Source organism: Lissotriton helveticus, chromosome 2_1 (assembly GCF_964261635.1).
Source record: "Lissotriton helveticus chromosome 2_1, aLisHel1.1, whole genome shotgun sequence".
Lineage (NCBI taxonomy): Eukaryota > Metazoa > Chordata > Amphibia > Caudata > Salamandridae > Lissotriton > Lissotriton helveticus.
Window position 1 is genome coordinate 1,334,395,848 of NC_136059.1, and position 25,979 is coordinate 1,334,421,826.

Here is a 25,979-nt window from a genome sequence, read left to right on the forward strand (position 1 = left end):
CTTTTCAAAACACTACAAACGCATATTAACAATATGGTATGGGCGGGGAAGCAGGTGAGGATCAGCTGGGACACGCTGTCACTCCCCTACAATCAGGGTGGGTTAGCCGCACCGAACTTTAAACTCTATTATCTGTGTGCGCAGGCACACTATGCCCACTATTGGTCCCACCCGGTGCAATATCTGCCTCATCTTGCTGTGGAGGAAGGGGATGCTCACCCCATACCATTACACCACATTTTGCCCCACAAGCGAAAGGAAGTCCCCCGCTCCGAAATAAACCCCATACAGACCACCGCTGAAGCATGGCGACAACTAGGAGGCATGACTAGTAAAATGCCATTATACGCCCCTGCCATGCCGCTTGCTAATCACCCAGCGCTGTCAGCGACACAGGATGCTGGTAGTATTACCATGTTACATGATGCAGGCATAAGCACAATGAGCGAGGGGCAATTTGTGGAAGCATCCCCACTACACCATATCACCAATCAAACACTGCTGTTTAGATTCATTTATCATAGACTGAGGCCGGTCATCAAAGCTCTATACCCTAACTTCCCAGCAGAGCTCCCAGCCTTGGCCCCACTACAGATGATAATAACAGAACCTACCAGGAAGCATTTGGTGGGCCGACTTTATCACACAATCCAAATAGAGCATGCCCAACCCACCACCAGAGCCCTCGAAATGTGGAACCTGTCACTAGATACACCTCTTGCCCAGGAGGACTGGACGGATTGCTGCAGCCTCACAGACATGCTGACACCAACGCATTATCCACTTAAATACCTTCATCAGGCATATCACACACCCCTGAAGCCGCGGCGACAGGGTCTGCGGTGGGCTCTGCCTGCCGTAGGTGGGGGACGCAGGAAGCGGACTTTGTACACTTAACGTGGAGCTGTGCGAAAATTAGAGACTATTGGGTAGAAGTAGCAAAGATCCTGTGCGGGCTACACAGTGTGAAATTGAGTGCTCTGTGCAGGTGTGCATGCTGGGTCCTTCTCCACAAGATACCGTCCGCCAAGAAGAAACTACTGGTGATAGCATTACTGGTGGCAGAGCGTAGGGTGTCTATGCACTGGGACAGTAAGCTCCGCCCAATGACTCAGAAATGGATAGCAGATCTAGTGTACTGCAGAGACACAGAGACACCTTAAAGACTTATGAGGAGGAATTGCTTGCCAGGTCTCGTCCGAAAGATTTTTGGGCACCTCTCACGGCGTATTTACTGAAGCACAGTGACACTATATTCCAGATGCCTGCCCCTTCCCCGGATAACCCGGTATAAGCTTTGTACTTGCATTTTATACGATTTGTTCTTATGTGTATATCTGCTTAGTGTAACACCGCCAATCAATGTACGATGTATAATGACATGACTCAATTTTGTTGTATGTGGTATTATTGAAAATCAATATAAAGAAATAAAAATATATATATATATATATATATATATTAGTTGACCAACCTGTAGAAAATTAAACTGACAACCAAAGCTTATTTAAAAAAAAAATGAAAATACATTTTAAATATTTGAATTTGTTCTCCCTTTAGTAACAAACAATTTTACAGACCAGACAATATTTTTGCATTGAATGACCATGTTCAAAAGAAATTCAAGAATAAATAGCTTCTTTAATGGCGAATAATGTTTTGATAATTATGAACAACACGGATCCTATTTGCTCCTTTAACTAAATTCATAAACAATCCCAAAGTCTAATAAATCCCCTCTTAGGTGATGTAGACACATGACTTAATTGTGATAGAGATTAGTTTTATTCAACAACTGAGAAAGGAAGCAAGAATGTGATGTTCTGAATTTTTTTTATTTTGTAGTGGTAGGATGGGGGGAGGGAGGGAGTAATGCAAATTAGTGCAAGTATGCAGGTAAATGAATCAATTATTCCTTATTCAAGCACTCAAAGAAACTTTCCAGCATTTAAAACTGGACCCTAACGAGACCTAGTCATTTGAAACAGACTTTTAAATACATTACTGAAATAGTTACAAAGAAAATGCCTGCATACACAAACAGCCCTCAACCAAAAACTGACGAAAGAGGCTTGTTAAAACATACCAATCTCTACTCCAAGTCCGCCCATGCCATTCAAGAACACCTTGGATTGGGCCATCATCTGCATTGCGGTGTCTCCAAGAACATACCTCTGGCGACTGCATTGAGATATAAACAAAAACAATTTATTGCACTGTGTGGAAAATAGAGCTTGGAACCCAGTTGGTTTATGTTCTTGCACCTCTTAGAATTTTCCACAGAGGACATCTCAGATTAGTCCAACTTATTCACAAGTTATTTAGAAAGTTCATTTTGAAAAACCTGGCTTCTAATCGACCATGCAGTTGGTATCTGATGTCAAATGATCCTATGTAATTCCATCTTGGTATTGGTCAGAGTGTAAGTAGAGTGTACAAAGCAACTGTGTGGAAATTAAACATTCACAAGTGAGCTGAAGTTGACATCTGACGATGAGGGCAGACCTAAAACTGACTGACACTGAACAGCCTTGGTAAGGCCATGATAGCAAATTCCCTTCTCTTGATGGCTTGTTAATACATATTGCAACACCCCAAATGTAACTGATTTTAAATGAATATGAAATACACAGTGGCTTGGTGATAAACTGCAGAATGTTTCCCAGAATAGTGAGGCAAAGATGCAACCCCCACCCCCTTGAAGGTATATTACAACGAGAGAGATAGATGTATACCTAGTCGAATATCGTAAATCAAACGAGAAGTTTATCGAGCTTAACTGGAAATCAGTGCTGCTGCTACCGGCAGCACATGCTCTTCAGTGCGTTTGCCTATCTCTGAACCTACTTAGCAGAAATATATATATATATCAATATTTTGGGTTGGACTCTATACCTAGCAATGCTAGAGGTGGTGACAGGTTAAGATGACTCAGACGGCTGGAATCGAGATACATCATCGATTTAGCCACTAAACATCCTGGGGGTCTGAACAGCGGGGAGGAAAGGACCGTCCACCTAGGAAATGAATTACAACAGGTGATACTGGGGTACGGCTGTTTATTGTATAGGATTAGTCTGCATAGTGAACTCATGGCGGGGTCTTATTGGATGTTTGATGATGATTTTTTGCAATTATCACACACATTTTGTTTTCATCATTAGTATGTATATATTTGGTTATTATTATTTCCATTTCTTTTTCCTCCATTCTCATGGGTGGGACTGTTGCGTTGGTCCACTGATTAACCCTCCTGTAGGGTATGATATGATATAAGATTGCTACCTTTCGTTTGCTTCTTGGAGTTTATGATGTATGGAATATATATGCAATTTGATGACCATTTTTCTGTATTTTTATGTACTAGCTTTTATACAATGTCTCGCTGACTCTTATATGGCTTCTAGTGGGGTAGATTGACTGTTAAGGGACCCATGCCGATCCACGGCTTGAATTTGTTACACTTTGTAAATATATCTATTTATGCCCATACTTTTCTTGTATTTGTACCGATTCACGGTACTATTGTCTTGCACGGTGTGCATATACATATAATGTGTACTTGACCTTATCTTCTACAAGATGGAGTCGATAATCGACATTTGGGAAAGTTCCTTGTCTATGTTTACTCCCACTACGGAGCTTTAAGTTGGGTCATGTGTCAAGTGTCATTGACACTGACGAAGGCTTACGCCGAAACGCGTTTGTTTGCTCTTCATTAAAATTAAAAAGACCGCTTCGGAATTCGCCACCCCCGGAGTGCTGTTGTCCTTTTTGAAGTAAGAGGATTTTGAGCGTTATATATATATATATATATATATATATATATATATATATATATATATATATTATAAATAGTGAAATAAGTGAAAATTCAAAGTCAGAACGAAACATTTGTAAGTAATTCGGCGCAGTCTGTAGGCGTGAATGAATGAGGGCCTGGTATCCTTTCAACAAAGCGCAGACACACACACATCTGCCCATGTGTCACTTGACAACGAACAGAGGCTGCACCAGGGTTTTAAAAGGACATGTTGGTGCTGTGCAGGTAAAGAACGCATGGTGACGTCAGGAGCACATTTATGCTTCTTTGAGCTGCTCCCAAGTACTTGAAATCTCACCATGAAGTATTTCCACAAACAGTACTACCCCCTGCGAGACCCTTATCGCCAAGAACATGTTGACAGCAGAAGAGTGAAAGCTGTAAGTAATTGCTGGGCCCCGCGATCACTAGGTCAAGCTGGGCTTACAAGTGCATACGAAATACAGATCAGTACAGCGCCACCGGAAGCTTTGGAGCGCTTACCTCATAAGCGAAACTAAGATCATAAACATGAAAGAATACGGGGTCGCCTATGATATTATAATGTACACAAAAGGAGCCAAAAAAATGTGCAACCAAATTATGCACTAATACGTAGCTGCTTACTAGGCATTACATAATACAATGTAAAGCCTTCCTGTGAGCATAGCTATATCAGCACAGCCCCTGTTACCTCAAACCCTAACATCTACACCCTCCCAGAAGATGCGAGCAAACTAATCGGATGAAGTCCTAACCTGCGCCGGGGGGCGGGGTGTTTGAGCCATCCAGTGCAGGAAATGGCGGCCGCTGTGCGTCTGTGTGGAGTGTTTACCTCTACCCTAGGGACTGACTGACTGACTGAAGTTTTTATTAAGCGCTCGAATGCCGCGGCGTCTTGGCGCTGTAGGATAGAAGGTGATGTGAGACAGATCAGGGCAGGGAGAACAGCCATGTTTTCAGGGATTTTCTGAATCGCAGTTTGGAGGCTTGTGAGCGAAGTTCGACAGGCAATGAGTTCCAGAGTTTGGAAGCCTGATTAGAAAATGATTTTCCACCCCAACGCACTTTCCGGATTCTAGGCACGCAGACCAGGTCTTGATTAGCCGATCTTAGAGTTCGGTTAGGCATATAGCGCGGGAGAAGTTTGGCCAGATCGTCTGATCCTTTTCCGTGAACGGCTTTGTGGGCCAAGCTGAGGGCTTTAAACTGGACTCTGCGCTTAATTGGCAGCCAGTGCAGCTCTCGAATGGCCCGGGAGGTGGGGTGACACTTTGGCAGGTTCAGAAGAACCCTGGCGGCCGCGTTCTGGATAGCCTGCAGCTTGATCAATTGCTTCTCTCCCGTACCGAGATAGAGAGAGTTGCAATAATCAACCCGAGACATTACTAGGGCAGCAATGACAGTCTTTTTTAAGGTGGGTGGAATAAAGGGCAAGATCTTTCTAAGTACCTTCATCATATGAAAACAAGCTGAAGTGACTTGGTTCACCTGCGCTGTGCAGGAGAGGTTTTTGTCCAGTAAGAATCCGAGGTTTCTGACCTTCTCGGCTGGGATAGGACAACAGCCGGCTTCCGGGGGCCAACATAGCTGACTCCATATCGAGGGCTTTTGACCGAATTCTATGATTTCAGTCTTCTCAGTATTTAATTTGAGAAAGTTTTGGCTCATCCAGTTTTTAACACTGAGAAGGCAATTCCTGAAACGGCCTGCGGTTGCTTCGATGGAATCGGAGACAGACACTATGATTTGTGTGTCGTCTGCATAAGACACTAATCTCAGGCCATGGGATTTTATCAGTTTTGCCAAGGGGGTGACATATAAATTGAACAAGGTTGCTGCGCACTGCTGCTAGTTGGTCAGGAGAGAGACGATTGTGTAGGGTGCATTTTACAGTGTTTAGAGGCGTGTTGCCCACTCCGGCTGTGACCCAGTTTCGATTCAAGGTCCGGGCTCCATTGTAGCTCTGTTTACCCTCGGCAGCCCGTGGCTCCTCCCAGATCCCGCCTCCCAGCTGCCCCTCCCACCCACAAGCACAGCTAACGCGTCACGGCCCCCCACCATTTGTGACCGAGTGGACACTCTCCTGTGCGGTTGCTCCCCTCGCCCTCTGCCTCCCCCAGACGCTGCACTCACTGCTGCCTGTATTTGATCCTGCTTGCCTGCCTGCTGTTTAAGCGCACTCAGCGCTCGGTATCGTTTTTCTGCAATTTAATTGATTATTTTACTGAATATTGTGCTCGGCGCTTGGTGGTGTCTGCCTGCCTGCACTGTGTTGATCACCTGCTGCGCACTGCTGCTAGTTGGTCAGGAGAGAGACGATTGTGTAGGGTGCATTTTACAGTGTTTAGAGGCGTGTTGCCCACTCCGGCTGTGACCCAGTTTCGATTTAGGGTCCGGGCTCCATTGTAGCTCTGTTTACCCTCGGCAGCCCGTGGCTCCTCCCAGATCCCGCCTCCCAGCTGCCCCTCCCACCCACAAGCACAGCTAACGCGTCACGGCCCCCCACCATTTGTGACCGAGTGGACACTCTCCTGTGCGGTTGCTCCCCTCGCCCTCTGCCTCCCCCAGACGCTGCACTCACTGCTGCCTGTATTTGATCCTGCCTGCCTGCCTGCTGTTTAAGCGCACTCAGCGCTCGGTATCGTTTTTCTGCAATTTAATTGATTATTTTACTGAATATTGTGCTCGGCGCTTGGTGGTGTCTGCCTGCCTGCACTGTGTTGATCACCTGCTGCGCACTGCTGCTAGTTGGTCAGGAGAGAGACGATTGTGTAGGGTGCATTTTACAGTGTTTAGAGGCGTGTTGCCCACTCCGGCTGTGACCCAGTTTCGATTCAGGGTCCGGGCTCCATTGTAGCTCTGTTTACCCTCGGCAGCCCGTGGCTCCTCCCAGATCCCGCCTCCCAGCTGCCCCTCCCACGCTCCGCCCCCCCCCACTTTCCATGTTATACAGATGCCTCAACGCGCAGCGTCCACGCGCTGCGGCCGCGCCGAAGGTGCGCCAAAGGTAAGCCCGTCTACGCCCGTCCGCGCCTGGACCGCGCCCAACGCCAGACCCCCTGGTCCCCGCCGCTCCCAACCCTCTAGAGTCACATATGATGCCGCAACTCTCCTCGCCCTCAACCCCGGACGCACCCCACTATGCTGCAAAGCTTCCCCAGGACATACCCACGGCCCATTCGCCTGCCTCTCCTGCAAGTTCAACTGCTTCAGGACCCTCACCAAACCCACTTCCTCCACACACAGCTCGGAACTCAACAGCCTGAAATGCATCCTACTGAACACCCACTCGGTCCACAGACATGCAACAGAACTCTGGGACCTAATCGACACTGCGTCACCTGACATCGCCTTCCTTACTGAAACATGGATGAACGCATCTTCTGCCCCCGACATCGCCATAGCCATACCGGACACTTACAAGATCATTCGAAAAGACCGCACTATTAAAAAAACTGGAGGAGGCATCGCCATCGTCCATAGAAACACCATCAAAATCACAACCAGCTCTGACGACAATCTTGCAACCGCCGAACATCTCCACTTTCAGATCCACACCGACCCCAGGACCACCCTTAGAGGCACCCTCATTTACAGGCCTCCAGGCACCCGATCTCAATTCAGCGACGACATCACAGACTTCGTCAGCCCGCACGCCCTCGCCTCCGAGAACTACATTCTTCTAGGAGACCTCAACTATCACCTTGAAAACATACTCGACAAAAACACCACCACCCTTCTGGACAACCTGTCCAATCTCGGACTCAAACAACTTGTTGACACCCCCACTCACACAGCCGGACACACGCTCGACCCTATCTTCACCTCCAGCAAGCACATCTCCTTCGATCGCACTACAGCTCTCCACTGGACGGATCACACCTGTGTTCACTTCAGCTACAAAACCACCCTACCCCACAACCGTCCACAACCCATTCCCAGGAGAAAATGGAATAAAATCACCACCGACCAACTCCTCACATCACTCAACCAAAACCCTCCCACCCTAGCAATGGACCCAGACCAAGCGGCCACCAACCTCAGGCAATGGATTACCCACAGTGCGGACGAACTAGCACCCCTGAAAAAACACCAGTTGAAATCATCCAGCAAAAAGGCTCCCTGGTTCAATGATGACCTTAAAAAATCCAAAAAGACATGCCGCACCCTGGAGAAGAATTGGAGAAAAGAACCAACCCCAGACAACATGGCCTCCCTCAAGACAGCCACCCGCAAACACCACCAACTGATTCGATCCGCCAAGAAATCAGCATTCAAGGACCGTCTCGACAACAATTCTCATAACAGCAAGGAACTCTTCAATATCGTCAAAGAATTCACCAGCCCTTCCGCAGCATCCAACGATATCACTAACTCCCAAGACCTCTGCGATGCACTATCCTCCTTCTTCTACAACAAAATTGCCGACATCCACAACAGCTTCAAGAATACTCCCAGTGACCAACCCGCCCCACCCCCTTCAGATCCCACCCCCCCAACTAACAACCTCAGCTCCTGGAACCCAATCACCATTGAAGACACCATTCGCCTCATGAACTCAATACACTCTGGCTCGCCTTCTGACCCCTGTCCCCACTACATCTTCAACAAAGCTGACTCCATCATCGCTCCCCAACTCCGCGATGTCATCAACTGCTCTTTCAACTCTGCCACCTTTCCAGAAATCTGGAAACACGCCGAACTCAGCGCCCTTCTGAAAAAACCCACAGCAGACCCCTCAGATCTGAAAAACTACCGACCCATATCCCTCCTCCCTTTCCCGGCCAAAGTCATCGAGAAAGCCGTCAACAGCCAACTCGCCGCCTTCCTTGAATCCAACAACTCCCTGGATCCCTCACAGAACGGCTTTCGAGCCAAACACAGCACCGAAACAGCCCTCATTGCGGCGACCGACGACATCCGAGCACTCCTAGACAACGGAGAAACAGTGGCCCTCATTCTACTCGACCTCTCCGCCGCCTTCGACACTGTCTGCCACAGCACCCTCATACAACGCCTCAACAACATCGGCATACAAGGAAAAGCCTTGGAATGGATCATCTCTTTCCTAGCTGGGAGAACCCAGAGAGTCCGACTCCCCCCATTCTACTCAGAGCCCACCGAAGTCATCTGCGGCGTTCCTCAAGGTTCCTCACTCAGTCCCACACTCTTCAACGTCTACATGAGTCCTCTCGCCTCCATCGCACTTCAACACAACCTCAACATCATCTCCTACGCCGACGACACCCAGCTAATCCTTTCACTCACCAAAGACCCTAACACCGCCAAAACCAATCTTCACGAAGGTATGAAAGAAGTAGCCGAATGGATGAAACAGAGCCGCCTAAAACTCAACTCAGACAAAACGGAGGTGCTCATCCTAGGATCCTCCCCCTCAGCTTGGGACGACTCATGGTGGCCGTCCGCTTTGGGATCAGCACCCACACCCACAGACCATGCACGTAACCTTGGCTTCATTCTAGACTCCTCTCTCTCAATGTCCAGACAAGTCAACGCCATATCGTCCTCCTGCTTTAACGTCCTTCGCATTCTCAAAAAGATCTTCCGCTGGATCCCCCTCGAGACAAGAAAGACTGTCACCCATGCACTGGTCACGAGTCGACTAGACTATGGCAACACACTTTACGCCGGAATTACAACAAAATTGCAGAAAAAGCTCCAGCGTATCCAAAACGCGTCAGCGAGACTCATATTAGACATCCCGCGCCAAGAGCACATCACCGGACACCTAAAAAATCTCCACTGGCTTCCCGTCAACAAGAGAATTACTTTCCGCCTTCTTACCCATGCACACAAGGCCCTCTATAATCTGGGACCCGAATGCCTCAACACCCGACTGTCCTTCTACATTCCCACCCGCCAACTAAGATCATCCAGTCAAGCCCTCGCCGCAGTCCCGCGCATCCGAAAAACCACCATGGGTGGCAGATCATTCTCCTTCCTGGCTGCCAAAACCTGGAACTCACTCCCCACCCACCTCCGCCTTACTCAGAACCACATCTCCTTCAGAAAAGAACTGAAAACCTGGCTATTCGACAAATAATGAACCCCTCCCTCTAGCGTCTTGAGACCCTCTGGGTGAGTAGTGCGCTATATAAATGCCTGAACTTGAACTATAATGCCGACCCTTGTGGGACTCCTCCGGGAAGAGTGAATTCCTCTGATTTAAGTCCATCCCAGTGGACTTGTTGGATTCTGCCTGTCAGAAATGATGCTAAGAGGGCTAGAGCGGCATTGGAGATGCCCATATTTTCCAGACAACTCAGTAGGACCGAATGATTGACGGTGTCGAACGCCGCGGTTAAATCAAGTAATATGAGGGCCGTTCTTCCACCGTCGTCCATGGTCTTCCTGATATCTTCTGTTGCCATGATAAGGGCTGACTCAGTTGAATGGCATGCTCGAAAGCCATGTTGTGTAGAGTCAAGAAGATTATTCTTCGTAAGGAAAGTCATCAGTTCTAAGTTCATGGCTTTCTCGAGGATTTTAGCTGGTAGAGGCAGACAGGAGATGGGCCGATAGTTTTTAGTTTCGGAGGGATTGAGTGAGTCTTTTTTCAGAATCGGGCGGATACAGGCCTTCTTCCAGATTGAGGGGAAGGAGTTCGAGCCTATAGCCTTGTTTAATAGAGGTCAATACTCCAGTTATAGCTTATGGAATAGAATGCAGAATGTGCGGAGGGCAAGAATCCAGTGGAGATCCTGATTTCATCTGTAGGAGAAGGTCCCCGACCTCCGACTCCTTTAGCATAGGAAACCTAGAAAAGACAGGGAAAATGGGAGGTGAAGATTCCTCAGTGTCCACTGCCGGGATCTGGATAGGAGTGACCGAGATGTTAAGGCTGGTATTGGAGTTGGTGGCTACGGTGCCAAGACCGTCATAAACTGCCTGTACTTTGCTCTGGAAAAAAGCAGCAATATTCCCAACAAAGTTCTGGTCCGGTGTAAATATAGTGTCCCGCGGGGTTTTTGCCAGAAGGGTAACAGTCTTAAAGAGCTCTCTGGCAGAGTTGGGGGCTTCTTGTATTCTGGTGGTGTAGAATGTGGATTTGGCCTGAAAAATCGCTGCCTTGTACTCCTGCAGAGCTTTGGAGTATTCGGCCTTTTTAAGAGCGCAGTAGTTGGACCGCCAAATCCGCTCAGCTTTGCGGCATTTGAGTTTGATTAATTTCAACTCAGCTGTATACTGTCAGATTAGTACCTGTAATTTCCTGGTGTCCGCAGGGATGCCCGGCTGAATGGGATGAGTGCTCCCAACTCCCCCGCACCACTGTGCCAGATTACTCTTGCCCCAGTGACGCCGGGGAAAGGGGAAGTGGAAGAGACAAACAGAGAGACTGCCCACACTAGATTCTTCACCTCGATTGCTCTGCTGAGGGAAATGTTCTTCCTGCAAATATTTAGCAAAACATTACTAAGTTCATGCACAAGACTAAGGACTATGCTACTAAAATATTCTTATCTCTTTTTTATTACCTGGCTTAGTGTGGGGGTTAGCCCTTCTCTTGTAAATCTCTAAAATAGTACGCTTCTGCAAAGTACTTGAGTCTCAATGGAATATGTGGAGGAAGAGGAAGACTGAAGATAAAGGTGGTACACAAGAATATATATATATATTATTATTTACTTGTAGAATTCTCAGGACGCTGTACTCCACACAATATTCCAGGAAACTATATCTAAATGTTCTGTTCCAAAAGCTGGCGCCTTAATCAGACAGCAGATGGCGCTCTAATTCCAATAGTCTCTGTTTAAACAATCTATAAGAAAATGCTCCTTGTTCATAGAAGCGGAGGACAACTCAATTGCTCATTAATTCATGAGCATATAATATAGTCAACTGAAGTCCATGTAACATTCACAGTATAATAACTGAAGAACGAATTTCTACCTTAGAACTTGAAATGAAAAGTCTCTGGACTAAACTGCAGGTAAGGCAGAAGTAATTTGAATTAATATTTAAAGCTAGCAAGGAAAGGTCTCACCAAATATTAGGCGAGTGCTGCCTCAGGAACATGGAGCAGACGATGCTGGCTGACACTGCTGCGTGGCTCAACAAGAGCGAATACTGCCTCAGGAACTCAGGGGAACAGAAGCTGAACACGACGAAGGAACGCCTGTTCTGAGGATTTCCGAGCCGGGAAGAAAACAGCTGACGGCACCACAGAAATGCCGACTTTGAAACTCAGAATCGAAAATGCTGAGAAAACCAAATACCAAACGTGGTATTAGTCTTCAATCCTTACAAGTGCTGGAGAGCGCGAAATAGCTACCGCCTCTCGTGAATAAACGGTTGAAGTGCGACGTTATTAGAACGCTCGCGCTTCATATTCAGCTGTGCTCGTGCTTCCTGGAACTGCTAGAGCGCTAACCCCTGGAGCAAAACGTGGCACTGGGAAATGCCTGACCAGCCTCCTGCGGTATTTAGACACCAGAGCGCTCCAACTAATTAAGGGACCAGGACACTCTGCCAAACCAGGAACCTTACAGATTGGGGAAACTATGTGTGCCTGTCTAACCGAAAAGACCTTCCTGACAGTACCCTCCACCAAAACCCCCTCGTTAGGTTTTTGGGGATAAGTCTTGTGAAATTCCCTCACTAATCTTGGAGCATGGATATTAGAACTAGGTTCCCAAGATCGATCTTCAGGACCATAACCCTTCCAGTCAACCAAGTAGAAAACTTGACCCTTCCTAACTTTGGAATCCAGAATTCTTTTGACTTCAAATTCCTCAACTGAATCTACTAGCACCGGTGCTGGTGGGAGTACCTTGCGAAGATTAGGAGGATGCTTCCTGATTAACGAGACATGGAAAGTTGGGTGAATCTTTAAGGTTTGAGGCAAAAGTAATCTAACACTCACTGGATTTACCATTCTGACCACAGGAAAAGGACCCACAAACCTAGGTTGGAACTTTCGATTTCCACGCAAACGCATATGACGCGTGGAAACCCAAACTTGATCCCCAGGTTCAAAAACTGGACTCTCCTTACGACCCTTATCTGCCTGTCTCTTGAAAGCTGCCTTAGCCTTTACCAAATTAGAAGAGGCAGCCTGATAAGCCGATTGCAACTTCTGTAGAACCTCTTCGACTGCAGGGACATCTACATCTTCTCTGCCCACCAACATATTGGGATGCCTACCAGAGTTCAAGAAGAACGGGGAAAAGCCTGTAGCAGAATGGACTGAGTTATTGTACGCAAATTCTGCTGGGTGAAGCAATGAAGGCCAATCTCCCTCTTGTTCCATTAGATATAGCCGAAGGTACTGTTCAAGATCCTGATTAACTCTCTCAGTCTGTCCGTCGGTTTCTGGGTGATAACCGGTGGACAAACGAGAGTCAACCCCCAAACCCTTAAGGAAGGATCGCCAGAATCGAGACACAAATTGAGGGCCTCTATCGGAAATGACAACCTTAGGGATTCCATGCAGTTTAACTACATGTTGCACAAACAAAGTGGCCAATTCTGTAGCATTAGGAAGATTTTTTAGTGGAACAAAGTGACTCATCTTGGAAAATTGGTCAACCACCACCCAAATGACCGAATACCCCTGACAAGATGGTAACTCAACTATGAAATCCATCGACACAGTATGCCAAGGATAGGGAGGAACTGGTAATGGCATTAGTAGACCCTGTGGAGATTGTCTGAGACTTTTCCCTTTCAAACATTGTTCACAAGTGGCAACATACTGTCGAACCTGAGCTTCCATACCGGGCCAAAGAAAATTCCGCTTCACCAACTCCAAAGTCTTTACCACTCCCTTGTGTCCGGCCAAAGGCAGATCATGAAACCTTTGAATGGTTTCTACTTGAAGCTTCTCTCCAGGAACGAATCTCTTGTCTTGAAAAAACGGTCTCCCATCTTTCACTGAACGATTTGGACCTTCAGATTCCCAATTCTGATATTCTTCTTTCAGAAATTCCAGCACGATTTTCTCTTCCAATTCATCCACTACTGAGACTGCCACAATCTTCTCCTTAGGAATGAGGTATTCCTCCGGTCTGGCTTGTTGATTTTCTCCCACATTCAGACGAGATAGAGCGTCAGCTTTCCCATTCATCACTCCAGGTTTATAAGTGAGTACAAAATCAAAATCAGCAAAAAACAATGACCACCGAAGTTGTCGTGGTGTCAAAGTCCGAGCTGACTTTAGGAATTGCAAATTTCTGTGGTCGGTAAACACTGTAACCACATGTCTGGCCCCCAATAAATAATGTCGCCACTCCAGAAAGGCATCTTTGACTGCCAACAATTCCTTGTCAGCAATGGCATAGTTGAGCTCTGCTGAAGACAATTTTCGGGAATAATAAGCAACAGGATGAAGCTGCCCAGTCTTCTTATTGCGTTGAGACAAAACCCCTCCAATAGCCAAATTGGAAGCATCTGCTTCCACAAAAAATGGTTCCAAAGGGTCAGGGTGTTGCAGAATTGGTGCTGTGATGAAGGATTCTTTGAGAAATTGAAAAGCCCCCTCCGCCTCAGACCCCCACACAAACTTTTCATTTTTTCGAAGCAAACGGGTGATTGGACTCACTTTCTCAGAAAAATTCTGGATGAAACGCCGATAAAAATTGGCGAACCCCAGAAAACTTTGGATTTCCTTTACGGTACTTGGAGCTGGCCAATCACGAATTGCATTAAGCTTCGATTCATCCATAGACACACCATCCGGAGAAAGGATGAATCCCAAAAATTCGACCTTAGTGGTATGAAACACACATTTTTCCAATTTTACGTAGAGTTGATTTTTTAAGAGACATTCCAAAATTGTTCGGACATGCAAGACATGCTCCTCCATATTCTTGGAAAAAATAAGAATGTCATCTATATAGACGACTGCAAATCGATCCAAAAACTCCCGAAGGATATCATTTACAAAATGCTGAAATGCCGCAGGAGCATTGCACAACCCAAAGGGCATCACCTGGTACTCAAAAAGCCCGAATCGGGTCCGAAACGCCGTCTTCCACTCATCACCCTCTGCCATCCGAACCAGGTGATAAGCCCCCCTTAGATCTAATTTGGTGTAGACATGGGCCTCTTTCACCTGGTCCAAAAGTTCGGAAATGAGTGGCAACGGGTACCGATTTTTTCTAGTCACCAAGTTTAAAGCCCTATAGTCGATGCAAGTCCTCAAGCTCTTGTCCTTCTTGGGAATGAAAAAAAGAGGGGAGGAAACTGGAGACTGAGAGGGTCTTATGAATCCGTTTGCCAAATTTTTATCCAAGTATTCTTTTAAATGCAAATTTTCTGATTCGGAAAGAGCATAAATGCGACTGCAAGGTAGAGAGGCACCTGGCTCCAATTCAATTGTACAATCATACTCCCGGTGGGGAGGAAGTTTTTGCGCTTCTTGTTCATCAAAAACGGATTTCAAATCTTGGTATTGAGCAGGAATTTCCGGTATTTCCACCAAACAAATCATCTGCGGTTGGTTAGCCAAACAGTACGATTCACTTACTTCCTTCTCCAGTGGAGGAGAATGAAAACAATGCTCCAAGCAATACTCTGAATTCAAATCTACAGTTCTCTTGGCCCAGTCAATCTTCGGATTGTGTTCGGTTAACCAGGGCAAACCCAGAATTAACTGAAATTGCGGAGCGTCAATTAAACTAAAGCAAATGACACTGCAATGTTTCCCAGGACCCAAAACCGAGATTACTTCGGTATCAAAGGTTATCGGGCCGGAGGATAGTGGAGTACCATCCACGGCTCGCACAGGCTCTGGTTTGATTTTTCTCACAAAATTAATTCCTAGACTTTTTGCAAATAGGATATCGCAAAAATTTCCAGTGGCTCCGGAGTCAATCATTATTGCTACTGTTGCTCGTTGATCTTTACCAAAATGAATTTGACAAGAGAGAATGAGATGTGGCGCAGAGAATTGCATTGTGTTAGACAAGGACTGCACAAAGGGAGTTGACTTAGATTTGGCGTCCACCAGAGCAACTCCGTCTACTGGTGGAGCTTCTCTTTTACCCATGTCGACACCTTCGGTTTTCGGGGACACTCCTTGACAAAATGGCCTGATCCGCCACAGTACATACATAATTTTCCAACTTTTCTCTTTTCACGTTCTTCCTTACTCAAAGGTCCTCGAACCGTTCCTATTTGCATAGGTTCTTCTGCGAGAACTTCTTCCTTAGGTTTAGGCCCTTCAGAGCGAATCCGATCAAATCTGGGAGGAAACAGTCTATTTTCTTTACGCCGCTCAGAACGTCTCTCAGATTGTCTCTGGTCAATTTGAAGAACCAAGTCAATCAATTCGGACACATCTGTGGGTCTTTTGGGAATCTGAGCTAAGCCGTCCTTAAGTTCTTCTCTCAGGCCTCTGTAGAATATCGCTGCTCTTTTTTCAGATGGCCACTTAGTCTCCACTATAAGTTTATTGAACTGGGCTAAGTATGCCACTAACTCGCGATTTCCCTGTTTCAAATCTAGAAGCTCATTATCTGTAGTTTGAGAAATTGCTCTACGATCAAATATTCGTAAAAATTCTGTCTTGAACTCTTCGAAATTGTATAACTTGGGATCATTGGTAGACACCAGTGGCAAAGACCATGCCGCAGCATCCCCACTCAGGTACGACAGCATGAATGCCACTTTGGATTGATCTTCTTTAAATATGACAGGTTTGCACAAGAAATGCAACGAACACTGGGTGACAAATACCTGTGCCTTATTTGGATCTCCCATAAATCTTTCTGGTGGGGCTAGAGGGATAGTGGGGGACATGGCATGAATCACCTGAGTAGTAAGCTCAGAGGAAGATGGAGATGGGTTAAAGGTTTGAGATCTCTGACCCCCAAAATCTGGTCTAGGACTAACTGTGAGTTCATTTAAACGTTGACGAAGGAAACTAGTCTCTTGATTTGATTTTCTAACTTCTTCCCTAGTCTCAATCAACTGCTTCTGCAAGCCTTCCAAAATGGACCCCAGGGCCTTTAAATCAAGTCCCTCAGCCATGACACCCAGGCGGAAGGCAACCGCGGGCACTTCAATCTGTCAGATTAGTACCTGTAATTTCCTGGTGTCCGCAGGGATGCCCGGCTGAATGGGATGAGTGCTCCCAACTCCCCCGCACCACTGTGCCAGATTACTCTTGCCCCAGTGACGCCGGGGAAAGGGGAAGTGGAAGAGACAAACAGAGAGACTGCCCACACTAGATTCTTCACCTCGATTGCTCTGCTGAGGGAAATGTTCTTCCTGCAAATATTTAGCAAAACATTACTAAGTTCATGCACAAGACTAAGGACTATGCTACTAAAATATTCTTATCTCTTTTTTATTACCTGGCTTAGTGTGGGGGTTAGCCCTTCTCTTGTAAATCTCTAAAATAGTACGCTTCTGCAAAGTACTTGAGTCTCAATGGAATATGTGGAGGAAGAGGAAGACTGAAGATAAAGGTGGTACACAAGAATATATATATATATTATTATTTACTTGTAGAATTCTCAGGACGCTGTACTCCACACAATATTCCAGGAAACTATATCTAAATGTTCTGTTCCAAAAGCTGGCGCCTTAATCAGACAGCAGATGGCGCTCTAATTCCAATAGTCTCTGTTTAAACAATCTATAAGAAAATGCTCCTTGTTCATAGAAGCGGAGGACAACTCAATTGCTCATTAATTCATGAGCATATAATATAGTCAACTGAAGTCCATGTAACATTCACAGTATAATAACTGAAGAACGAATTTCTACCTTAGAACTTGAAATGAAAAGTCTCTGGACTAAACTGCAGGTAAGGCAGAAGTAATTTGAATTAATATTTAAAGCTAGCAAGGAAAGGTCTCACCAAATATTAGGCGAGTGCTGCCTCAGGAACATGGAGCAGACGATGCTGGCTGACACTGCTGCGTGGCTCAACAAGAGCGAATACTGCCTCAGGAACTCAGGGGAACAGAAGCTGAACACGACGAAGGAACGCCTGTTCTGAGGATTTCCGAGCCGGGAAGAAAACAGCTGACGGCACCACAGAAATGCCGACTTTGAAACTCAGAATCGAAAATGCTGAGAAAACCAAATACCAAACGTGGTATTAGTCTTCAATCCTTACAAGTGCTGGAGAGCGCGAAATAGCTACCGCCTCTCGTGAATAAACGGTTGAAGTGCGACGTTATTAGAACGCTCGCGCTTCATATTCAGCTGTGCTCGTGCTTCCTGGAACTGCTAGAGCGCTAACCCCTGGAGCAAAACGTGGCACTGGGAAATGCCTGACCAGCCTCCTGCGGTATTTAGACACCAGAGCGCTCCAACTAATTAAGGGACCAGGACACTCTGCCAAACCAGGAACCTTACAGATTGGGGAAACTATGTGTGCCTGTCTAACCGAAAAGACCTTCCTGACATATACCACTGGGCGGTGGCCGACCGTTTCTTAGGCACTCGGGACTCCAGAGGAGCTAGCTCATCGGCAGCCTGAGCAATCCATCTGTTAAAGCTGGAGGCTCCAGTGTCGATGCTACATTGCTCAAATGTTGGGGGGTCGTTGGCAAGAGCCACTGCTAGCAGATTCGAGTCTAAGTGTTTCCATGAGCGCTTGCTTTCCGGGGGCAGGAAGCGTCTTCTGTGTCTTGCAGAGTCATTAAATTTTAGATTAAAGAAGACAGCCCTGTGATCAGACCATGGAACAGGCAAAGTGGAAGAAAATTTTAAATTATTGTTGTTGGTGAAAATGCCGTCAAGAGTATGTCCTGCAATGTGGGTGGGCTTACACACTAGTTGGGTCATATCAAAACTAAGCAGGTTGTCAATGAGAGTTGCGGAATCAGAATCATTAGTAGCTTCGAGGTGAAAATTAAAATCTCCTAGAATTGTAAAAGTGGCGGAGTCCGTGGTGGATTCCAGATATGTGTGGAGAGCAGTGATGAAGGGAGCTTTTGGCCCTGGGGGTCTGTAGAGCAGCAGGCCAACGAAAATCAGACGGTTATTGCATTTGATTTTGAAGTTCAAGGCTTCAGCCTCCATATTTAACTCTGGTAGGCAGAATATTTTTAGATGGGACTTGTAGATGATACCAATGCCCCCGCCTGTTCTTCTAGGTCGGTTAAGGTACTCTACAAAATATCCCTCCGGAACTGCTATGTTCCAATCTGGACCAGAGGCCTCAGATGACCAGGTCTCAGTAAGGAACATTACATCTGTATCGTGATCGGTTATAAACGCCTCAATTTCGCATTTATGTTTTGGCATGGATCTAATATTCAATAGAATGCATTTTAGAGTCTTTCTCCTGACAGCAGGAGAGGCTTCCAGACTCAGATGATTGCAGATGGTAGGTCGATAACCACAGGTCAGGCATGTAGGGACTGTGAGGGAGTCTGAACAGTTAGCTCTGACCGGATTTTTACAACTAGGACGATTAAGCAGAAATAGCTCTTTGGCCGAGTAGCGAAGGGGGAGAGATCGGGCAGGGGGCATGGCGCAAGGCGCTGGCCCGGCGCAGACGAGCTTGACTTTGGCGCAACTTCGGCGCGTTTCCGGCGCGCCCGCTGCGCTCGTCCGCTGCGCTGCCGGGAGAGAATTTGGCTAAGTAGGCTCGTGTCAGGGTGGTGCTTGTGAGCGCTAGACCGCGTCCCTGCACTCCCCCACACCTAAGATGGCGGCGATGTGTGGGAGTTTGTAGATTTCAGCAACCCGGTTCTCCCTCCGCACAAACGGGACTTCCCGCGGCAGAAACAGGGATAGGGTAGCAGGTAAGGGTCACAGAGCACTGTTAAACAATTTAGCAGTTAAATTGCAAAACGAAATATATTTTTTAAAAACGAGGTTTCAGCAAGCAATAAAATACAATTTAGCAGTCAAATTGCAAAACGAAATATATTTTTTAAAAATGAGGTTTCAGCAAGCAATAAAATACAATTTATCAGTCAAATTGCCGAGGGATTGAATCTTTAAAAAACGAAGCTTTGCACACAGAGAAAATACACTTTCTGGCGTGAGCTCTGATTGCTCCAACAGGCTTCTATCTACTGATGAGCCTGGTGTGGTGCTTGCCTAAGTAGGCTCGTGTCAGGGTGGTGCTTGTGAGCGCTAGACCGCGTCCCTGCACTCCCCCACACCTAAGATGGCGGCGATGTGTGGGTGTTTGTAGATTTCAGCAACCCGGTTCTCCCTCCGCACAAACGGGACTTCCCGCGGCAGAAACTGGACTTCCCGCGGCAGAAACAGAGATAGGGTAGCAGGTAAGGGTCACAGAGCACTGTTAAACAATTTAGCAGTCAAATTGCAAAACGAAATATATTTTTTAAAAACGAGGTTTCAGCAAGCAATAAAATACAATTTATCAGTCAAATTGCAGAGGGATTGAATCTTTAAAAAACGAAGCTTTGCACACAGAGAAAATACACTTTCTGGCGTGAGCTCTGATTGCTCCAACAGGCTTCTATCTACTGATGAGCCTGGTGTGGTGCTTGCCTAAGTAGGCTCGTGTCAGGGTGGTGCTTGTGAGCGCTAGACCGCGTCCCTGCACTCCCCCACACCTAAGATGGCGGCGATGTGTGGGTGTTTGTAGATTTCAGCAACCCGGTTCTCCCTCCGCACAAACGGGACTTCCCGCGGCAGAAACAGGGATAGGGTAGCAGGTAAGGGTCACAGAGCACTGTTAAACAATTTAGCAGTCAAATTGCAAAACGAAATATATTTTTTAAAAACGAGGTTTCAGCAAGCAATAAAATACAATTTATCAGTCAAATTGCAGAGGGATTGAATCTTTAAAAAACGAAGCTTTGCACACAGAGAAAATACACTTTCTGGCGTGAGCTCCGATTGCTCCAACAGGCTTCTATCTACCGTCTGTAGCTGTGCACTGGGCACCGAGTTGCAACCCCGCAGATGTAGTAACCCGCGCGCTCTCAGGGTGTGGTGTTTGTTTACATGTGTGATTTGTGGCTGTGTGAGTCGGCATCTCTAAACTACTGCCTCGGGGATTACAAAAAAAAGAAAAAAAAACGTATTTACAAGAATCGACTTCTCAACCAAGAGGCTTTGGATCAGTGTTGAGAGTCCAGGTTTCTTCGGGAGCTGAAAGGTTCTTAACACAACACCTATATACGCGACACACACTGATCCCCGCGCTGCAGCCGATCTCTTGTCTTTATGGGGCCATGTGTTTTGAACACATGGCTGGCCCCATAAAGATAAGAAAGTTTTCACGACGCACCGAAGGCAGACAAGCCCGTCCAAGTGGACTTTCTCAAAAAGAGAAAGTATACGTCACAAAAAGCTCTTTTCCAATGGATGGCCACCGTTTAGCATAAACAGTGACACCAACCAATGGAAAAGAGGGGTGGGGCTTAAAGCCCTTTACAGAAATTACTCTAAATCATTAAATCTCCCAGAGCGAGCTGTGCATGTGCGCAGCCACGCTAGCCGAGACCTAAAAAGTGCAATGTGTGAATTGGGAAAAAGTCAGAAATACTTTAAACAGAACCTGCTATATGAAGCCTTTTCTTGGGGTGTCAGGGCAGTCAGGAGTTAATGGTAGTGGTATTGTCATTTATTACTGATGTCATTTGGCCTCAATACAATTGCACTGAAATTAAATGACAAAGTAATTACATTAGCTCTTGACACTCTCAATGTAGTGGATGCAAGACATTACAGTCAACTCCAGAAGGTGGTGTGTTAGAATATAAGACTCAATGCAACACATTCAACAAAGTGAATAACTGGATTGTCCAGTCAGTTCTTTACTTTAGAAAACAGAAAAACACCCAAGTAAAATAGGTCACATCAAACAATAGCACATGTGTCTAGTGCTTTCTGTGTTTGAGAACCAACCTCACAAGTGTTTATAGTTCCTACTTGCAAGGCACTACAAATCCAAATAACACTGAGCCCTGTAGCTTATGTTAAACAATGAGGGAAGCTTCGCTGGGACCTGAATAACTTTACAGCCCAAACATACCCAATGGACTAAGTGCCATGCAGAAGATTACAATACTTATAATTGATACGTCTGATCATTGGAGTCAGTTGCAGAGATTCAAGTTAACCATTCTTTAAGCATTTAAGAAATGCAAACTCCTTTCTGACCCAATAATCTATCACCCAAACAGCATCCCACATTTGTAGTCAGGTTTTTCTTAATGTGCTTCCAGGGTACCCTTGGGGTTTGTAGGGGAAAGCCCAGTGTCTGGTCACTGATGTTAGGTCATTGGTGTACCGAGTCAAGTTCCCCTACAACACTACAAAAGTAAAGACAGTGGCTGATAAGTGTGCCAGCTTGGGTGCTAGGTACTTGAATCCCAAGAATGACTGATATCAGTCAAGGTTTTCTGGAGACAGAGACACCCAAGGGTCAGATGCACTCACGCTGGGCACCAGATAGTCCAGAAGCCCATGAGTATAGGAAGGGTCAAAAGGGTCAGTGATGATGCAGTCTCACCCTTCTCAATGTCTGAAGCACATGGAGCAGCTTTTGTTATCCTAGATGTCATCGGTTTGTCACTGGCTGCCTTGTGACTTTTGGGCAGTCCCACTTCCTGTCAGTGGGCCATGGATCTCTTCTGCATATCAGTTAATTACAGCTCCTTTTCACAGGCATATAGCTCTCCCTTCTCTCCGGAGGTCGAGCAGTAAGGCAGTGCTGTGGCCTTCCCAGACTTAAGCCCAGTCTGGAGGGAGAGTTGTGCCATGCAGCAATTCCCCATCCTGGCACTTCAGTATCTTTTATAGTGCTGATGCATAGAGCCTCATTGCAGAAGCCTTTTTACTTTCCCTGCTAATGTGGTCAGTCCGGGTAATCAAATAAGAACAAGTTACTTACCTTCAGCAACGCTTTTTCTGGTGGATAAAGTATCTGCATGTGGATTCCTCACCTTCTGAATTATCCCAATACGCAGCATTCCACAGAAACACTTCTCCTCAGCTCCCCTACGTCGATGAGGATATGACAATGAAACGGCTCTGCAGGCGACTCTGCGTGCTGTCATCGCAACCATAAGAAGACCTCGTCTGCATGCCCATTTTTTCCATGCCTTCGAGGCGAACGAGTGAACGGACATTTTCACAAGTATACACAGTATACAAACACAACCAAACCTGGAAATTCTCATCATAGACATTTCCCAATGCCAACTATCTCATGATTCCAGCAATAAATCGCAAAAAGTACACATTGATTACTTTTTCGGTATAAGCAGACAGGCAACGGGGAGCAGGTGAGTCCACAGACAGATACTGTATCCAGCAGAAAAAAGCGTTACTGAAGGTAAGTAACTTGTTATTCTGATGGATACATCTGCCTGTGGATTTCTCACCTTTTAAATTGAATCCCCGAGCAGCCCCGCACTCGTCAGAGGGTGCTTGCCTGCCTATACTAAAAATTCCTGTAACAGAACGAGCAAAATGTCTCTCTCTCCTCACTTTCAAACACAAACAATAGTGCTTTACAAAAGTGTGGAGGGAGGCCCAAGTTGCTGCTTGGCAGATATCAACCACAGGGGCACCTCTAGTGAAAGCCGAAGGAGAAGATTTAGCTCTGGTAGAATGAGCACGAATACCTTCAGGAGGCTCCTTCTCGGCCAAGGCGTAGCAGATCTTGATGCACATGATTATCCACCTGGACAGCGTTCTTATGTGGACAGCTTTGCCCTTTATCTTGTGCACATACATACGAAGAGCTGATCATCCAGCCTGAAGTCCTCGTTTCTGTCCAAGTAGATGCTCACTGCCCTCTTGGGATCCAGGCAATGAAGTCTCTCCTCCTGATTAGAAGGGTGAGGGGGAGGGTAGAAAGTAGGTAAGGTGATGGACTGCCCCAAGTGGAAAGGAGTGACGACCACCTTAGGCAGAAAAGCTGCTCTGGTCCTAAGCACCATCTTATCAGCATGAAAAGATGTAAAAGAAGGAGGGCCGTTGGCTCATGGTTAAAGGCATGCTTCATGGCAAATTATGCACGTTCTTAGTTCTATATGCTCCGAATATGGGCCAAAATGGGTACATTCAGGACCTGTTGCAAAAGTTGGAGGACTTTGTCGAGGGAGCCCTATTTGTGATGGGGGACTTTAACTTCGTCTGGAATAAGGAGATAGATAGCTCTCACCACCAAAGGTCTGATACTGGTTCGTTCTCCGCTGAGACGCAGAGACTGATCGTTTTTTATTTATTTTTATTTATTTTAGTGTTTTATAGAGCGCGAACTTGACCCGTGAGGGTATCAGAGCGCTTTACCGGTTCATAGCGTAATGTAACAAAGACGGTTATCAGAAGGTTTTGCAGAAACAAGGGTCAAAGGTAGGCAGGGGGTCAAAGGAGAGTGTATAAAGGGGGGAGCTGAACATAAGAACAATTTTCAGAATAGAAGGTTGTACATTAGGGAGGATGTTGCAGGATATGCTTTATGTTAAGGGACTGACAGGAAAGGAATACTATACCACAGTGTACTTTACAGAGTAAAGGATCATACAATAGAACAGGATATCACAAGGGTATTAAGTCTCTCGGTGGCTGTGGAGTGGGTTAGCCAAGGAATTTACCCATGAGGAAGGATTTAGCCTCTTTTTTGAAGTGTGCCAGGGAGTGGATACTTCTGATGTCAGGCGGGAAGGAGTTCCATATTCTTGGAGCGGTCCCGGTGAAAGCCCGGTTGTAGGTTTTTTTTCTTCTTAAAACGTGCAGGCCGGAGTAGGAAGGTATTTGCTGATCGTGAGTTTCTGCTCCCTCCGGATATCACAAGCTTCTGTGCTAGATACGCCGGGGAGTTGGAGTGTAAGGCCTTGTGGGTGATGCATGCCATCTTGAAGTGAATCCTCGCCTCTAGGGGAAGCCAGTTCAACGCTTTCAGGTGAGGGGTGATGTGATCGAATTTTCTAGAGCCAGTGAGTAGTCTGGCGGCTGCGTTGAGGCAGGCTTTTAAGGGTGCCAGAGTGACCTTGGGTAAGCCGGAGAGGGTGGAGCAACCGTATTCCAGCCGAGAGATAACTAACGATTTGACTGCTAGTTTTAGGTCGTGAGCGGCTAGAAAGGGTTTCAGTTTCCATAGGTAGCTCAGGTGGAATCTGGCAGATTTGGCCATTGCGTTGATGTGTTTTCTCATGTTTAGGTTGTAATCCAAGGTGATGCCCAGTGATTTGGCAGAGTCCACAATGGTAGGGGAACAGTTTAAGGCTGTGATAGCTTTGATCCAAGTCTGTATCTCAGAGCTGCTCTTGGGCGGAGAGATTAGGAGGAACTCAGTTTTATTAGCATTGAGCTTGAGTTGGTTTGAAGCGAGCCATCGGACGGTCAGTTTCAAAGCATCGTTCAGGGTGAGGATCTCTGCAAGAGATGAGATTTTTATGTAGATCTGAGTATCATCAGCGTACATATGGAAGGAGATATTTGCATTGCGAAGGATTTCGGCCAGTGGTTCCAAATAGAGATTAAAAAGTGTGGGGGACAACGTTGAACCTTGAGGGACTCCCACCGTGACCACGGAGGAGGAGGAGAGTTCACCATTGATTAGGAATCTCTGAGATCGGTTTTGGAGGTAGGAACCTAACCAGGCAAGTACAGTGCCATCTAAGCCCATCCTAAGTTTGAGGCGTTCGAGTAGCATCTCGTGGTTGACAGTGTCGAAGGCCGAGGATAGATCAAGGAGGATTAGGAGACAAGTTTTGCTTTCGTCCAGGGCTTGAAGAGCATCATCGACAATGTGGGCATGGTGGTTTCAGTGCTATGTCCCGGTCTGAAGCCGGATTGGCAGTCATCGAGTAGGTGGAAGTTGCTGATGTGGTGACTTAGTTGTATATGAACACATTTTTCAATCACTTTCGCCAAGAGGGGAATGTTGGAGATTGGTCTAAAGTTATCTGGGGAGGCTGGGTCCAGCGATGGCTTTTTTAGAATGGGGAGGAATTGGCCTGCTTTCAGTGAGATTGGGATTGATCCCTGCCGGAGCGAGGCGTTGATTATCGCAGTCCAGCAAGGAATGATGGATTTGGTAATAGTTGCAAGACAGTTCGCGGGGAGTGGGTCGTTGAAATGGTTGTTCGGGTTTAAGGAGGAAAGGATATTTGCGACAGAGTGACATGGGATTGATGGATGGTTGGCGCTCTGTCCATCCCCATTCTCGGGACTTTACCTTCTTCTCCCATGTCCACCACTCTTATTCGCGCTTGGACCACATTTTTTTAAGTCGCTCTCTTAGGGGAGACAT

The 25,979-nt window shown here is 46.4% G+C and overlaps 1 protein-coding gene across 4 annotated transcripts in view; it reads right to left on the reverse strand.

The window, feature by feature from the left end:
• The window catches only part of UBA6 (ubiquitin like modifier activating enzyme 6), a 1,111,768-nt gene that overhangs the window by 932,030 nt on the left and 153,759 nt on the right, over positions 1 to 25,979 (reverse strand). For all 4 annotated transcript variants that reach the window (XM_078676253.1, XM_078676254.1, XM_078676252.1 and 1 more), the window contains exon 3: positions 2,087 to 2,181. In XM_078676253.1, the coding sequence (XP_078532379.1) occupies positions 2,087 to 2,181 (95 nt within the window). The remainder of the gene's footprint in view (positions 1 to 2,086; positions 2,182 to 25,979) is intronic.